The sequence below is a fragment of the Gadus macrocephalus genome, chromosome 22 (assembly GCF_031168955.1).
Source record: "Gadus macrocephalus chromosome 22, ASM3116895v1".
NCBI classification, from domain to species: Eukaryota; Metazoa; Chordata; class Actinopteri; order Gadiformes; family Gadidae; genus Gadus; species Gadus macrocephalus.
The window spans coordinates 2767662-2785124 of NC_082403.1; the positions used below are offsets into that span (position 1 = coordinate 2767662).

At 54.8% G+C, this 17463-nt stretch overlaps 1 protein-coding gene and 1 long non-coding RNA gene across 4 annotated transcripts; one reads left to right on the forward strand and one right to left on the reverse strand.

Annotated features, from left to right (window-relative positions):
• Window positions 1-338: 338 nt before the first annotated feature.
• On the reverse strand, window positions 339-11913 carry daxx (death-domain associated protein). 2 transcript variants are annotated; one of them, XM_060043826.1, is made up of 11 exons: window positions 11526-11913; window positions 10754-10997; window positions 9814-10239; window positions 8545-8676; window positions 8239-8355; window positions 7209-7440; window positions 6245-6414; window positions 5103-5259; window positions 3295-3865; window positions 3065-3203; window positions 339-1578 (listed from the first exon to the last, which is right to left on the reverse strand). In XM_060043826.1, exons 2-11 carry the CDS (start codon window positions 10994-10996, stop codon window positions 1519-1521), a joined length of 2247 nt encoding a protein of 748 aa, XP_059899809.1. In that variant the 5' UTR covers window position 10997; window positions 11526-11913; the 3' UTR covers window positions 339-1518. The 2 variants fall into 2 exon arrangements, with proteins under 2 accessions (XP_059899809.1, XP_059899808.1); XM_060043825.1 differs by having other exon boundaries at window positions 11530-11912.
• Window positions 11914-12055: 142 nt separating this feature from the next.
• Window positions 12056-15619, forward strand: LOC132451479 (uncharacterized). 2 transcript variants are annotated; one of them, XR_009524090.1, is made up of 4 exons: window positions 12056-14446; window positions 14653-14680; window positions 14730-14808; window positions 15125-15619. It is a non-coding gene; the product is annotated as an uncharacterized LOC132451479 (long non-coding RNA). The 2 variants fall into 2 exon arrangements; XR_009524089.1 differs by having other exon boundaries at window positions 14653-14808.
• The last annotated feature ends 1844 nt before the right edge of the window (window positions 15620-17463 follow it).

The window sequence follows — 17463 nt, forward strand, 5'->3', positions numbered from 1 at the left end:
CGCGACCATCCCATGGATATAATGCAGTTATAAATGTATATATTCATACAGTCTAATGGTTAATTTTAATTTTAACAAATACTTTTTATATATTTTAAGAATAAATACATATATATATGCCCAAATTCTAATTTGAACAAATATACTTAGATTAAATGTGTGTGGCTAAACTAACATATTAATTTGATTTAAGTTCAAGGGAGATAAAAAAAAAATCACATAAAATCACCACATTCTATGAATCCATTCCTTTCCATATTTTATACCATGTTTTCGTTGTGTGGGTGCAGTTGTCTGGTGAGCTGGCTTTAGCAGATTGGCGGTGCAGCAAAACGTCCTTACTTTGAAACATTTTTATTATCAAAAAGGGAAAAACAATCTAAACCAATGGACAAATCATAGCTATGCAAACAAGGGCCTTCTGACAAAAAATCTTTGTCAATAAGAGCACCAACACATCTTATGGTTCACATTATTGGAAAATAATGTGAACCATAAGATGTGGTGGTGCTCTTACTGACAAAAGAGTAATACCGGGTCGCAAACCAAACACCCCTTGACCACTCAGGGGAGTTTAGGTTCTACCTCAATACCAAAATCGGTTCAGTTGATTGGAGCCGAATGAGCTGCAGGATGGGACTTTTGTCCGAGACGTTGACACGCGACTTGTTTTTGCGCGTACTTTTCCCCGTAGGATGTATTGATGTGGTGACTGACTTACAGTGGAAGGAGGTGTAAAGTACTCAGAAAATATTTAAATATTTATGAACCAGTCGACACACAGTCACCCTTATCCATCATTCACTCGATGCCTTGAACAGCAGAAACAAGCACATAAAACATCAGAGTCCCGCCTGTTTTAAAGAGCTACAAACTCCCTTTTCTAGAAGGGAAATAAAGGCTATCAAAATATAAAATAATGTAAACAAAGTCCCCTGCTACCAACGACTCCAGCGACACCAGACGAGCCCTTCTGCTGGCCTAGGATCAGCATCTGTTGTTCGAGGAGGGGGGCCGTAGCAGCGCTGTCGGTCAACAGCGGGGCCAGACGGCGCCGCACGGCCTCGACACAAGTGACCCTGACGGGACCTCCGGCCGCCCCAAGATTATCGTAGAAATTGATGAGAAATCTCTGCGTCCGTTCGTACAGCGGCGGGGCAGTCCATTGGAGTTGGGGGGGGGGGGGGGCTTCAGCTATCCGGATTCAGACGTCCGTCTCCCTAACCACGGATTAGGTACGGATTGTTAGCGTTCCTGAACCAAAACCGTGGGACATTCCTTTGTGTCGCGGCCCGGAGGCGGAGAGTCCATGATGTCGTGAGACGAGCGATGTCGCCTTACCGTTGTCCGATAGCGTGGTTGAGTCTAACTTTCATAAAATTTTGTCCGATTTATGAAATCGTATTTTTTTTTATTAAAAATATAAACATTTAGCCTCTTCCTGATACATCCTCCTTGATGGAGGATGTGATGGTTTGCTGCCGAGGCCACGCCCACGGTGGACCAAAAGGTCAGGGGTCACTCGGAGTCCGACAGAACGATGATCTCGTCCGGGTCGCACTGGGTGGCCACGTTGACCTGGACACAGAGGAGCAGAAGGGGAAGAACAAATCACCATCAGGAGCAGATGGCGTCTTGGGATCAGTGTGAGCCCCCGAGAAATACTTCAAAATAAACCAAATAAAGAGTAGTTCTATTGTAGTTGTGAACGCAGACTTGGTGTCACATTGTTACAGTGGTAGAAATGAAGGCTGGTCGCTTAATGGAATTTTTAATCGCGATTTCAAATTTTTGTGATCAAACGATCACAAAACTAATAATCAAGTTTTTGTTTTTTTTATAGTTCCGTTTTTTTTCATTCACTGTTTTATAGAAAGGGCAGAACAGCTTGATGCATATTTGTTAGTGCAGTCAGTTTAACGCAAACCAATTTTAACGGCGTTCATTTTTGTAGCGCGCGATTAACGCTCTTTTGGCTTGGCAAACGTTGTCGTTTCAAAAACTTAGAAAAACGACAACACCATACCGGATCTAGCTACACCGGAAACAAAACAACAAGCACGCCGCACAAACTTGTTGGGGCAAGCAAGGATACGGAGGGGCTGAAAAACTCCTTAAAAGTGTGTGTGTGTGTTTGTGTGTCACTCTGTTCCAGGCTGCGCGAAAGTTCAATGTTGTCATTAGCTGTTACGTCTTTCTGACCAATCGCAGTTCAAGGCCCACCTGGGCTGTACCACTTTGGGAGGGGCCGCTCCGTTACTCCCCTCTAGACAAAGTCGACTTGGTTGCGACGTTGACTGTTTGTTGAGTGAGTGAGAGGTTGCGGGCGCACAGCCCAGCCTGGCTGTCCGATAGCCTGGTCATGTGTAGAGGCCTACGTGCGGTAGGAATATTCATACTGGTTTAAATAATAAATGTTATAGTATTTCCCGTCTTTGCTGAGCAAGAGATTTGTTCGAAAGTTCAAGGGATATTTAGAATAATCGCGAGTTAACCATGGCACTAATGCGATTAAATATTTTAACCGCTTGACAGCACTAATATTTCTACATTATTTTAGATTTTAACATTTTCTTTTTGACCATTTCTTTTAGGCAAAAAGTTACAAAGTGTTTTTTGGGAGAGACATGCTGAATAAATGCATCACGTGTTCAAACTCAAAAAATAATCGTGATTTCAATATCGACCAAAAATAATCGTGATCATGTTTTTTTTCCCCCTAACCGAGCAGCCCTCGTAGAGATGAGGTATTATCACAGTGAAGGGCGGTCTGGTCTCCCATTCCCCTCCTCGGTTTGTGCCCCGGGCAGGAACACCTCCGGCGGGCCGGACTCTGGACCTGGAGGGTGGGCCGGAGCCGGACCCTCCAGCGGTCCGGACTCTGGACCTGGAGGGTGGGCCGGAGCCGGACCCTCCAGCGGTCCGGACTCTGGACCTGGAGGGTGGGCCGGAGCCGGACCCTCCGGCGGTCCGGACTCTGGACCTGGAGGGTGGGCCGGAGCCGGACCCTCCGGCGGTCCGGACTCTGGACCTGGAGGGTGGGCCGGGGCGCGGGGGGACGCACCTTGTTCTTCTTGGGCGGGGGTGTGGACTGGGCGCTGTGGAGCCGGTCGTGGGTGGGGGTGTCTGGCCGGGCGGACTCCGGGTGGCTGGGCGGGGGGGTGGTCACCACCAGACCCATGTCCAGGGTGAGGTCCATGTCACTGGGGCAGAGGGGAGACAAGACTGGGTTACAGGGCGGCCCCACCGGGGGGGGCAGGGGGCTGGCCGGGCGGAGGCGGGGGCGGGGCCTACCTGTCTGGGAGGAGGGCGTGGATGTGGGCCTTCCTCTTCTCCTGGTCCTCTCGCGTCCTCTTCCTCCCCCTGGTGAACCGCAGGCTGAGTGGGGACGACTTGCCGTTGGCGGACAGCAGGTCACATGTGGCCGTGGAAGAGTCCTGATTGGTCTGGACGGCGGCGGCGGGGGACGGGGGCGGCGAGGCGACGCCGGTGGGCTCGCCGGCGCTCGCCGGGACCTCCGACGCCTTATGGGGCGCCGCCGCCGCCTCCCTCTGCACCGCGGCGGCGACGCCGTTGGACAGCCCGTGGGGGGGGGGCCCCGGGGGCTGTGATTGGCTGGGACTGTCCCTGGGGGAGAGCTCTTGTAGGGACATGGGCGACAGGTCCGTCACGTCGCTGTCCGTCAGCGGACAGAGCCCGCCGGGGGCCTGCCCCGTCGGCCCGGCAGCCTCGTGCGTTGCCGTGGCGTTCCCCTCCTCCTCCTCCTCCTCCTCCTCCTCCCCCTCGCTGACGAGCAGCGAGGCGTGGCCGTTGGCGACCGTCTTCACTCCCTCCTCCTCGCCGTTCTCCTCTTCCTCATCGTCCGCTGCCGAAGGACAGAAACATGGTTTCACTACCAGACGCTTCTGTTCAAAGTGATCGGACCCTGGGGATCGAACCCGTTACCCGTCAGGCCCCCGAGCCCCAAGAGGCAGCTGGGATGATGTATTAATTAGTGCCGTCAGTTAAACGCGTTATTAACGGCGTTAACGCAGACCAATTTTAACGGCGTTCATTTTTATTTATTTTTTTTCAAAACAAAGAAGCAGTAGCCTGACTGCTATGTTCAGGGCAGTTTGTTTGTACGTTCATCGTTTAATTGCACTATAGGCTTTTTTTTGTATCTTCCTGTTTTGATCAGCATATGCCAATGTTGATATCAATAAAAAATAATTTGCACAAGGCAAGCCGATGCACTTCTCCATGTTGATAAGAGCATTAAAATGAGAACAAGTAATGGGATGAAGAAATCAAGGGATATTTAGCATAGAAAAAAGATTTGCGATTAATCGCGATTCAATATTTTAAATCGCTTAAAATAGCAATAGTAGACAGCAATAGTATTAATGCATGAATATGTTGAGACTCTCTCAGTGGCCCCGTGCAGCCAGCCACCACACGCAGCCCGACGTGCGCGAGTACTGTCTAACCCCTACCGGGCGCGTCACGGCAGCGTAGCGCTGCCTTGCGAGCCGGCCGTATTCACGTGAGATCACGAGATCCCGCGATAATCCTAAACCTAATGTGCTCACCTCCCACTCCAAAAACGACTGCAATTAAATGCCAGGCTTTGTCCTCGCTGACATTGTCTCTCGTCGTCCGTGTTGCCGACCCTCTGAGACCCTTTGATTGATTGACTGCTGACCTGGTGCCACCGGTCGTGACGTTATGTTGACGTGAAGTTGTGATTGGCTACGTGAGCTGAGTATTGTGTTTTATTTTGAAAATTGACCGGATGCTCGATGGCTTTCACTTTTTCACTTCCTGCCCGGCTCGACCTGCTCTGTTGAAATTGACGCGGTTCAGCAACGGCTCGCGTCAAAAATAGAAATGCTACGGAATGATAGGCGCTGCGGCGCGGCGAGCCGCTCCTGGGACGCTGCCGAGACGTTCCGCAGCCGCGCCCGGTGGAAATGGTCTCGTTGATTAGAGCGGCAGCGATCAGCAGCGGTGACCGCGGCGCCTACGTCCCCCGGTGGGAATCAGGCGTAAGACGCCAGCACAGTTCCTGGGGCGTTTGAGGGTCTGAGAGTCTGATCTGGAGACCCGCCGCTGCTGCTCACCTTGTCCGGCGACTTGCTCGCTGGCCAGGAGCTCTGCCTCTATGTCTGGCTCCGAATAGTCCTCCTCCTCCTCCTCTTCCTCCTCCTCTTCTTCTTCCTCCTCCTCCTCCACCACCTTTCCATTCATCTGCTTCGTCTCTTCCCCGGTCGTCGCTTTCTGGAGAACAGGAACGACCAAGAACAAGGAGCAGGTAGGGGTTAGACAGTACACAGACAGGTCATTAAGGAGCAGGTAGGGGTTAGACAGTACAGAGACAGGTCATTAAGGAGCAGGTAGGGGTTAGACAGTACAGAGACAGGTCATTAAGGAGCAGGTAGGGGTTAGACAGTACAGAGACAGGTCATTAAGGAGCAGGTAGGGGTTAGACAGTACAGAGACAGGTCATTAAGGAGCAGGTAGGGGTTAGACAGTACACAGACGGGTCATTAAGGAGCAGGTAGGGGTTAGACAGTAGGAGGCGGGTCATGAGGAGCAGGTAGGGGTTAGACAGTAGGAGGCGGGTCATGAGGAGCAGGTAGGGGTTAGACAGTACAGACGGGTCATTAGGAGCAGGTAGGGGTTAGACAGTACAGAGACAGGTCATTAAGGAGCAGCTAGGGGTTAGACAGTAGGAGGCGGGTCATGAGGAGCAGGTAGGGGTTAGACAGTACAGAGACAGGTCATTAAGGAGCAGGTAGGGGTTAGACAGTAGGAGGCGAGTCATGAGGAACAGGTAGGGGTTAGACAGTAGGAGGCGGGTCATGAGGAGCAGGTAGGGGTTAGACAGTAGGAGGCGGGTCATGAGGAGCAGGTAGGGGTTAGACAGTACAGAGACAGGTCATTAAGGAGCAGGTAGGGGTTAGACAGTACAGAGACAGGTCATTAAGGAGCAGGTAGGGGTTAGACAGTACAGAGACAGGTCATTAAGGAGCAGGTAGGGGTTAGACAGTACAGAGACAGGTCATTAGGAGCAGGTAGGGGTTAGACAGTAGGAGGCGGGTCATGAGGAGCAGGTAGGGGTTAGACAGTACAGACGGGTCATGAGGAGCAGGTAGGGGTTAGACAGTAGGAGGCGGGTCATGAGGAGCAGGTGGGGGTTAGACAGTAGGAGGCGGGTCATGAGGAGCAGGTGGGGGTTAGACAGTAGGAGGCGCTGCTGTACCTCCTTCCCCTGCCGGTCCTTGTCCAGCCTCCGGCTCCTCTCCTGCTCCTCCGTGTCCTCCTGCCGCCCCGAGTACTTGGAGATCACCTCCTCCAGGTTGGTGAGCGCCGTCTCCCGATTGGTCCGCAGCTTGCGGAGCAGGGAGGGGTCTGCGAGGGCGGGGTCCCGCGCTGAGAGGGGGAGGGAGGACAGGGCGTTGGGGGCGGGGCCTCAGGGCGTTGGGGGCGGGGCCTCTGCTGCAGGCGCCCGCTAACCCCTCTGACGGGATACACAGCTGAGGCTGGTCGCCACGGTCCAAACCGTTTACCACCAGTACCACCAGTACCACCAGTACCACCAGTACCCTCCAGTATCACCAGTACCACCAGTACCACCAGTATCCCCAGTACCACCAGTACCCTCCAGTACCACCAGTACCACCAGTACCACCAGTACCACCAGTACCACCAGTACCACCAGTATCACCAGTACCACCAGTACCCTCCAGTACCCACCAGTACCACCAGTACCCTCGAGTACCACCAGTACCACCAGTACCACCAGTATCACCAGTACCACCAGTATCACCAGTACCACCAGTATCACCAGTACCCTCAGCACCCCCCACTACTCCCCGTACCCCCAGCCCCCCCCAGTACCCCCCAGTTGCCCCAGTACCCCCCCGTACCCCCCAGTTGCCCCAGTACCCCCCGTACCCCCAGTACCCCCCGTACCCCCAGTACTCCCCGTACCCCCAGCCCCCCCCAGTACCCCCCACTACCCCCCAGTTGCCCCAGTACCTCCCAGTTGCCCCAGTACCCCCCAGTACCCCCCGTACCCCCCAGTTGCCCCACTACCCCCCAGTACCCCCCAGTTGCCCCAGTACCCCCCGTACCCCCCAGTACCCCCCAGTACCCCCAGTACCCCCAGTACCCCCCAGTACCCCCAGTACCCCCCAGTACCCCCCAGTACCCCGGCCACTCACTGGCGCTGTAGCGGTCGGTGAGGTGGGAGCCGAAGTTGTAGACGAGGTCGAGGTGGCGGCGCTCCTGCAGCCGGCTGCCCGCCTCGCGGAACGCCTCCTGGGCCATCTGGCCCAGCTGGCGGCCGCTCAGCCCCAGGGCGTGGCGCTGGTTGGCGCGCTGCACCAGCCGCCGGATGTCAGGGTAGTCGGGGGGGTTCCGCCGGGCCTCCGGGCTGTTGATGAAGCGCTCAATCTGGGGGTCACACACACACACACACAGCAGGTCAGACACACACACACACACAGCAGGTCAGACACACACACACACAGGTCACACACACAGCAGGTCACACAAGCACAGCAGGTCACACACACACACACACACAGCAGGTCACACAAGCACAGCAGGTCACACACACACACACACACACACACACACACACACACACACACACACACACACACACACACACACACACACACACACACACACACACACTAGGGTTGCCGCGGTATACGGTGTTACCGGTGTTGAGGCCAACACCGGTTGGCGGGCTTCCTTACAAGACCGGTAACCATAACAACGCCGGTAAACAAACCCCGCGAAGCCCAATCCCCACGTGAGCTCCCCGCGCTACGGCCATCCGGAGGCGCACAGAGCTTTTGGCCGTGATATTATGATATATAAAATTATATTATACTATATAGAACGTTATAAGACGCCGAGAATTGGCGCGCTGCCAGCCGCTGTCACCGAGTGTGAGAGGAGAGTTGACGGAGAAGATGGCGGTTGACCTAGTTTCAAAGTTAGTACCGTTTATACCGGTAATACCGGTGTTGACACGAGCGTATTACTCGGTGTGAAAATGTCCACACCGCGGCAACCCTCACACACACACACACACACACACACACACACACACATTGATTGATGACGAGGGGGGGATTGAAGATGAGGGGTTGATTGATGACGAGGGGGGGATTGAAGATGAGGGGTTGATTGATGACGAGGGGGGGATTGAAGATGAGGGGTTGATTGATGATGGCCCACCTTCTTGTTGATCTCGGGGTACCGCGTTCCGCTGTAGCAGAGGCGCTGCTCGATGACGCGGCCCGTCAGGTTGTCACAGCCCTTCAGCTCACACAGCTTACTATAGATCTTCATCATCTGAGAGAGGAGGAGGAGGAGGAGGAGGAGAGGAGGGAGGAAGAGGAGGGGGCAGAAGAGGAGAGAGAGGGGGGAGAGAAGGCAGGAGAGGAGAGAGAGGGACAGGAGGTTATAAAAGTTACTGTCAACTAAACACACAGAACCTCTGCACGGTAGCCCCCCCCCCCGGTGACATGTGAGCCGGCTCACCTTGTGTTTGAGCTTGTCCTCCTGGATGTACCCAGAATCCTCTGCTGCTAGGTCGTCCAGGCTCATCTCCTTCTCCTGCAGCCGGCGGATCTCTTCGTTGTACACCTTCAGCAGGTTCTCCAGGTAGGCTATCTGAGGAGCACAGGACAGCCTCAGCACGTTCTCCAGGTGCCTGAGGAACCAGCCTCAGCACGTTCTCCAGGTGCCTGAGGAACCAGCCTCAGCAGGTTCTCCAGGTACCTGAGGAACCAGCCTCAGCAGGTTCTCCAGGTGCCTGAGGAACCAGCCTCAGCAGGTTCTCCAGGTACCTGAGGAACCAGCCTCAGCACGTTCTCCAGGTGCCTGAGGAACCAGCCTCAGCACGTTCTCCAGGTGCCTGAGGAACCAGCCTCAGCACGTTCTCCAGGTGCCTGAGGAACCAGCCTCAGCACGTTCTCCAGGTGCCTGAGGAACCAGCCTCAGCACGTTCTCCAGGTACCTGAGGAACCAGCCTCAGCACGTTCTCCAGGTACCTGAGGAACCAGCCTCAGCAGGTTCTCCAGGTGCCTGAGGAACCAGCCTCAGCACGTTCTCCAGGTACCTGAGGAACCAGCCTCAGCAGGTTCTCCAGGTACCTGAGGAACCAGCCTCAGCCTCAGCAGGTTCTCCAGGTACCTGAGGAACCAGCCTCAGCAGGTTCTCCAGGTATCTGAGGAACCAGCCTCAGCAGGTTCTCCAGGTATCTGAGGAACCAGCCTCAGCAGGTTCTCCAGGTACCTGAGGAACCAGCCTCAGCAGGTTCTCCAGGTACCTGAGGAACCAGCCTCAGCAGGTTCTCCAGGTATCTGAGGAACCAGCCTCAGCAGGTTCTCCAGGTACCTGAGGAACCAGCCTCAGCAGGTTCTCCAGGTATCTGAGGAACCAGCCTCAGCACGTTCTCCAGGTACCTGAGGAACCAGCCTCAGCACGTTCTCCAGGTATCTGAGGAACCAGCCTCAGCAGGTTCCGCGATGCGAATTGCGTGCGATTGCTCAGAGAAGGGAGCGGGCCTGATTTGTTTCGATCTGGTCTCCACGGAGACCCCCCCCCGGTCTTAACTGACCACCCAACCGACAAACCCAAACACGTGGGGTATAAAGGTCGTCTGTCTGCAGAGGAATGCCTCGGCCCGCAGTGACGAACCCCCCCCCCCCCCGAGGAGCCCCGCCCCCCACAAGAGGGGCGGGGCTGACGGACGCCGCGGTGCCCCGGAGGCCGTACCTGCGCCCGCCGCCCGCTGCAGCCACTCACCTGCCGCCTGGACGCCCTCCCCTTGGTCCTCTCCGCCTCCGCCCCCCCCTGCACCTCCTCCTCCTCCTCCTCCGCCTGGCCCCCCGAGGCGGAGGGTAGCTCCTCCCCCGGCGGCCCCAGCCCGTTCTCCTCCGCCTCCTTCCTCCTCCTCTTCAGCGCGGGCGGGACGGCGGCGGCGGCGGCGTGGGAGGCGGCCACCAGGCTCTGCCGCCGCTTGCTGGAGTGCTGCCGCAGCAGGGTGCACATCTCGTTGATGTACACGAAGGTCTTGGCGCGGTTGGCCTGGGCGCGCGTCAGGCAGCGGCCCAGCGCGTTGCGGAACTCCACCGACGCCAGGAAGGGCGGCGAGGCCTTGGCGTGCTTGGTGTGCAGGAAGGCCAGCACCTCGGGGCAGTCCTGGGTCAGCGTGGAGCAGTAGGCCACGAACTGGAGGGGGGGGGGGGGGGGAGACGCATGTCATCGTACAGCTCAACACGTATCGTGTGTTGAACGTCTGATCCTAGCTATCTCTGTTGTGCACGGGGAATGGGTTAACCTAGTGATGGTTAGTGCTTGGCCCTTGGTTCTATGGACATCCTTACTGCACCGACAGCGATTGATAAACCGCTGCCTCGTCGGAGATTCACCCCCCGCCACACACACACAGCTGCGTTATACGATAGGCGTCCTTGCAACAAGCCTAAATGAAATGACGTGCGAGTCCAGATTTGGCGGAGAAAACGCTTTAGATGAGGGTATGAAACCCGAGAACCTTAACTGACAGAATGTGCTCTGGAGCATGATGCCAACGCTCTCTGACCTCATCGATCACCATCCACTATCGTCACGTTGCCCCCCCCCCCCTCATTGGCCCCCTGTCTGGTGGCCCCTGTCCTGGTCACCCTCCTGGGGGCCCCTGTCTGGTGGCCCTGCTGGGGGCCCCGCACCTCTCTGGCCTCACCTCGTCAAACAGCCGCTGGTTCTCCACCTGCAGCACGTGTCCCTCCTTCTTGGCCGAGGCGAAGGGCGAGGCGGTGATGTGTGTCGGGGTGGGGGTGGGCTCCTTGGCCGCGGGCGCCTTGGCGGGGGCAGAGCGGCGCCTGGAGGGGGCGGCGTGGGCGGGGCGCGGAGGCTGCGGGCTGTCCTCGTCATCGTCGTCCAGGATGATGATGTTCTCCGCCATGGAGGCCCGGGCGACGGCCATCCTGTTCCCCAGTAGGCAGAGGAGGACGTCAATCAACCAGAACACACCCGAGACACAGGGGAAACCACAGAGGAGACCAGAGGAGAACCTATCAGTAGTTTTATTCGGGTGTAAACCGCGGCTGTCGTTTCGTTCTTAGATGTTCGGACAGTGAAGACAGGACGCAAACTTAGAGGACACCTCCACGACCTTAGGCGCAGTTCCCTCCGTGGGAAGTTTATCACCACTAAGTTCAATGAGGTAAGACTTATATTTCATGAACAGGGCTCGCCGTGTTAGGATTCCACCGAGAGCCCGCCATACGCGAACTTCATCTCCAGTCGTTCAGAACAACCAACGAGGGGTCCGCCAACACCCAGATAACGAGACAGTAGCAGTGTGTAACTTAGACGATTATAGTCTGAGAGGCTGATCGTCCTGAGACCAAGACGAGTTGCCTGTGTGTGTGTTTGTGTGTGTGTGTGTGTCTCTGAGGTGGTCTGTCTCTGTGTGTCCGTGCGTGTGTGTAAACATATATATCCATACTTACGTACCGCTCTCTTCTAGTGTGTTACCCACACACACAACACTTATGTGTGGATGCGTGGACGCATTCAAACAGGGGACGGGTCGACTTGTTGCAACAGCGGTCTTTAAAACAGAATCCCACTAACGCTAGGTAGCCGCTAGCTAGCCACTAGCTAGCGTTAGCATCGGCTAGCTGCATCCGGAGTGTGAATAAACCCCGGGCTGGTTTTATAAATACCGGCCCTGACGCGGGGGTCTGGGGTCCGGGGAGGCAGAACGCGGAGGGACGAGCAGTCCCTGGACTTGGAGGCCCACGGTTCGCTATCCCTCAGCGGGTTGGTGTTTACCAAAACAATGCCCGAGTCAGCTCCACTACGCGCTCCAAGACAGTCAGCCACTACTCGTGTCCGGAACGGAGAAGGCCCCTATTGGTCATTGGCGGAGCGGGGGAGGCCCCTATTGGTCGCCGGCGGAGCGGCGTCCAGTAACAACGCCGGCGATTGGCTGGATCGTCCCTTATTGTCGTGGCTGATGATAGTTTTAAGGTGCGCTTGTATCTTAAAGTGTGCGCTTGTATCTTGTATCTTAAAGTGAGCCGCCATTCGTTCATCCGCGGTTCAGCCAGCCGTCACACAAAATCTTCGTGCGCCTTTACTCTAAACAGCCTTTGGGTGGTATCTCGCAACGTTTTCAAAATAAAACCCTTCACCTACGTGTGTAGATATATAGAACACCATCTGTCTTACGGCGGCGTCTAGAATGTCCGCACTTGCGGACATCTTGCCAGTCAGCTGCTCACCCATAACATTGTTTTGGTACTGGTACATGTACTTTTTAAATAACCATATTATTAAGTCAAGTAAATCAAATGGTTCCTTGTGGTCAAGTAGTCAGTACAACAGTTAGTATGGTCATATCAGTCAGTGCCTGAACTTATGTGACATTCGGTCTATAGCCCACTTCAAATTGCTGACATAATGCAATTTGCAAAGGCGAGAATATCCATGTGTACGTTTTTCAAATGACATTTTCTCTAAATCGATACAGTAAAATCACATGGTTCCTTGTGTACAAGTAGTCAGTACAACAGTTAGTACGGTAATATCAGTCAGTGCCTGAACTCACTAGTTCTTAATTGATTTCAGCTGCGTCTCCCCCGCCTCTCCTCATAAAGCGCCCCCACCGTGACGGATGTTAATCGTTTTTTTTGCGTTGGATTGCGTGGGTTGAACAATCCGGACATCGTGGCCACCGACACGGACCCCCCGCCACCGGGAACCACGCAGTGAGTAACGCGGGGTACTTCCTTCATGAGCACTGCACATGTTACACTCTCCCGATCTCCTCCTGTCGTCTGTTCTCGCCCCTCTATTGTACATGTTTTACCGCTGGGGGTTAATGTGGATTTGCTGATGGAAGTGGTAGTTTGTGTTGAGTGGTTTATTTATGGGATCTATTGACTAACTAACTGACGCTGCGGACCGCTACATCACCGACCACCACACTGGGAAGTGTCCTCTGCTCACTGTGGAAGCAGCATGGAAGAACTGCAGCAACTCTGATGGAAACTACAGGACCTCCACGCTGTTGAACACAAACTGTTGCAGGCCTACTACAAACAGAGGCGGTCCCACTCGGTTAAAGATCTCGTGGTCAATGCGGCAGAACGCTGGACCTGGACGTCACCTTCTGCAGATACTTCACTGCCCTCAGGAATCCACGGATAACTTGAAACATGTCCGACTCCACATGTCTGAAAAATCCAGGATGGAAACTTGTGGAAGGAAGAAAGGGTTCTGTTTTTGCTCAACCCATAACCCCACTGAGCCCTTCTGTGGAAACCTGTCTGACTGACTTTACTGACTGGGGGCCTGTTGTGTGCTTGGTTGGTCTGGTAGAAGGTTTGCTGCTTGTGATCTGCAAGGTGGTCCTGGGTTAGATGCGGTGTCTGACTTGCACACCACTCTCCCAATTCTATTCTTCTCTTTACTACTTTTCCACTTTCAATACACTTGCTGCTGCTGCTGTTGACCGCCGGTCGTGCAATGTGTTTTTTTATTCGCCTATGTTCTGTGGATGATCATTACTGCCTGTTGGACGTTTTGCGTATTTCACCAATAGCTTCGGAACTAGACGGACCTCGTATATAATTTGCTCTTCAAAGATGCGGTCAGGCGCCCCTCCGTTATGTAACGTTTTCGGCCCGGTACGAAATAGACCGACCAATCACAACCCTTTATCTAATGTGAGGTTGGATATACGCAACATGTAGCGGTGTTTCAACAACAAAGATGGAAGTTAGTGAACTAAAGACTATATTTTCACTAAAAGAACGAACGACTGCTCATCACCCGTTCCAATGCTACGATTCGTCGAGGCCTATCCAATGGCATAGCCGTCGATCCATTTTAGATCGCGCCCTTTAGACACGCCCCTTGGTAATTGAACAAGGCACTTCAACGCAGAGGATCCAGAAGGATTTCACGAGTCCATTGGAAGATATCGAGGAACATGAACATCACCAATGAAGGAGAGTAACGTTTCCTCTTGCTATAGGAATTTAGTGAAGCACTAAATAGTTAATAATAATAAAATGTGGTCACCATTTATTGACTCGTTTGGTAATACTTTACTAATATAACCGCGTTAAAACTTCATTTACTTTTCTTGTGTAGTTTCCCACTATTCATTAAATGTTTTATTGAAGTACAAATGTGTATAGTTCTATTAATTACATTTTTATAACGATTAATCATATACAGGATTTGAAAATTTTCTACCCAAGCTCATGCTTCATAATGAGTCCCAAATGATTTCTGAACAGTGGTTTGTTTTGGTTCAGGAGCGGCTTGTACTCCCAGAGGCTTCAACAGAGCGGGTCTGGAGCTGGGAGCTGCAGGTGGACGGTGGCCAGGAGGCGTTCAGTCCTACAGGAACAGACGGGTGAGCCGTGGAACTGCACATCCTATAAACTCCTCCATGGCGTGGTCAAACGGTTCAGAATAAAACTGGAATTAAGCCATCACTGGAGTTTATAGGAAATGATACTTCTCAAGAACGCACAGAATGGGACAAGATGAGCTACTGACATCTGAGTGAGCGAGGAGAAAAAAGTCTCCAGTGTTGAAATGGATTGTATCTTGTTTCAGTAGAGGTGATGGAGGCGGTCGTCTGGAGGTGCTCGCCGTGAGGTCCATGGCGGTCGTCTGGAGGCGCTCGCCGTGAGGTCCGTGGCGGTCGTCTGGAGGCGCTCGCTGCAGATGGATGGAAGGCCGGGAGCCGTGCAGCCCAACGGATGCAGAACGGTGAGACACGGAACTGCACAGCTGCAAATTTTTTTTTCTAGGCTTGGTGAATTGTTTAGAATTAAACCTTTGACATGCAGCCACAGCAACTCTGAGGTGTTCTGAAAAATGTCAGATACATTCTCAGCCACTAGGACCAGCTCCAGGATGTAGGCTAGGTGTGTGTGGCTGGCTGTTGGGTTAAATAATGCCTCACTTAAGGCTGCACAGTAGGGCATCATTGGGAGCTAAAGCAGAGGAGGAGTTGATTATCTGCATCATGTACGGGGAGAAATGTGCAGTGTGCAAATGGAACGTGTCATGCGCCTTTCAGAAGGACTGAGGCGGAGGTCCTGGAGGCGGAGCCCAGCCTGGAGGCGGCGGTGGCCTGGAGTTCCTGGAGGCGTCCAAACTGGAAGGGGCGGCATGGAGGGCCAGGTGGCGGCTCCTCGTCCAGTAAAGTTACTCTTCTTCAGTGCATCATGAAAGGGGAGAAATGTTCCAGTGTGCAACTGGAACTTGTGTCTCACATTTCAGAAGGGCCTGGAGGCGGGCAACCTGGAAGGCCTGGAGACGGCGGAGGTCCTGGAGGCAACGGCAGGCCTGGAGGCGGACATCCTGGAGGTCCTGGAGGCGGCGGCAGTGGCCATCCTGGAGGCGGACAATCTGGAGGTCCTGGCGGTGGCGTCCACCTGGCGGCGGTGGCGTCCTGGAGGGCCCGGCGGCGGTGGCGTCCTGGAGGGCCCGGCGGCGGTGGCGTCCTGGAGGGCCCGGCGGCGGCGGCGTCCTGGAGGGCCCGGCGGCGGCGTCCTGGAGGGCCCGGCGGCGTCCACCTGGCGGCGGTGGCGTCCTGGAGGGCCCGGCGGCAGGCGGCGTCCTGGAGGGCCCGGCGGCGTCCACCTGGCGGCGGTGGCGTCCTGGAGGGCCCGGCGGCGGTGGCGTCCTGGAGGGCCCGGCGGCGTCCACCTGGCGGCGGTGGCGTCCTGGAGGGCCCGGCGGCGGTGGCGTCCTGCAGGGCCCGGCGGCGGTGGCGTCCTGCAGGGCCCGGCGGCGGTGGCGTCCTGGAGGGCCGGGCGGCGGCGGCGTCCTGGAGGGCCGGGCGGCGGCGGCGTCCTGGAGGGCCCGGCGGCGGCGGCGTCCTGGAGGGCCCGGCGGCGGCGGCGTCCTGGAGGGCCCGGCGGCGGCGGCGTCCTGGAGGGCCCGGCGGCGGCGGCTCCTCATCCAGTAAGGCTAAACTCTTCTACAGTGCATCGTGAACGGGGAGGAATGTCCGGGGTGCAAATAGACCGTGTGTCACATTTCAGAAGAAATTAGGCGACATTTCGGAGGTCCGGGCGGTCGGCCCGGTGGAGGTCCAGGCGGTCGGCCCGGTGGAGGTCCTGGAGGAGACGGTCCCGGCGGTGGAGGTCCAGGTGGTTGGCCCGGTGGAGGTCCTGGAGGAGACGGTCCCGGCGGTGGAGGTCCAGGCGGTTGGCCCGGTGGAGGTCCTGGAGGAGACGGTCCCGGCGGTGGAGGACGGCTGGGGGATCCGGCGGTGGAGGTCCGAAGGCGGCTCGTGATTAGACCAACCAGCTCCTCGTCCATGGAAGGTAAGCTCTTCCTCCAGGTCAATCTGATCAACGAGAAAATCAAAGAGCGCAGCCATGAACTGGTGGTATCACCATTTGGGGACTAAACTCTAATATTTAACCCAAGTAACTGCAGTGTTTCCCCCAGCACTGTGTGGTTAAGGCCGTCTTAACAGTAGGGCCCCGCCTTGACTACCAATGTAGAAAAATTATATATAAAAAATAATTATGCAATAACAAAGGGCAAAACTCATAGGGAAAGAAAACATACTTTCCTCAAGTACAAAAAATATAGATCAATAATTTGTCGGTAATACTGTATACTGTATAAAACAATAGTCGTGCCATAAAGCATTTTGAATGCAATTGAAAAGGCGGTTGTATGTATTATTGCGAACTGAAACCCTCACCAAAGACCCCCCCCCCCCCACCTTGACTCAGACATTGTCTGGGGGAAACACTGAACCGGGTTGTATCACTTAGTAGTGAGTACACTAGGGTAGCTGGGTCATCTCCAAATGGTAACTGAGTGTTTGCTCCAGCAGGATTGAAGGAGTCACTGGGATGAAGATCACTGCAAGGGGGCTGACGACCCCCCCCCCCCTCATCTTTCTGGAGAAGGTATATAAATCTACAGCTGATGTGATTAAAGTTCTGCAGTTCAGATCCGCTGATAAAGGGTCCCATACCATATCCAGAGTCCTCATGGTGCAGGCGGCCAAGCAGCTTGATGACTGACTGGTTCCTTATACTCCGGACCTCGTCCCGGAGCAGAGGACGGACCAAAGGCCTGCAGCGCAGCAGACTAGAGACTCTGTGGAACCGGTAAGATGCTGGATTGACTATCTTGAAGACATTTTCATTTATTCAACGGTTAGTTTTGTTTGGCGGGTATGTTGCTTTGATACTAGGGGCTTCCTCTGTAACAAACTTTCTAGAGAATAAGATCTGACTTCAGCCAATCAGTGGGATGTCCTTGAACAAGAGCCAATGGCTGAAGGTGCTCAAATGCATTATTTTGACTCGCTCCTCTACTATTGCTGTAATCAAGCTGGATGGCTATTTTGCTCCTGACAAAATCAAGTCTGCCACCTGGTGGCCGATGAGG

What these genes read in the sequence shown, in the direction of transcription:
- daxx (XM_060043826.1), bottom strand. Translation starts at nt 10,996, where the DNA reads ATGGCCGTCGCCCGGGCCTCCATGGCGGAGAACATCATCATCCTGGAC. An exon ending in ACCAGCGGCTGTTTGACGAG is followed by an intron (nt 10,240 to 10,753) that starts GTGAGGCCAGAG and finishes CCCCCCCTCCAG; the next exon opens with TTCGTGGCCTACTGCTCCAC. An exon ending in CGAGCAAGTCGCCGGACAAG is followed by an intron (nt 3,866 to 5,102) that starts GTGAGCAGCAGC and finishes GTCCTTCGGCAG; the next exon opens with CGGACGATGAGGAAGAGGAG.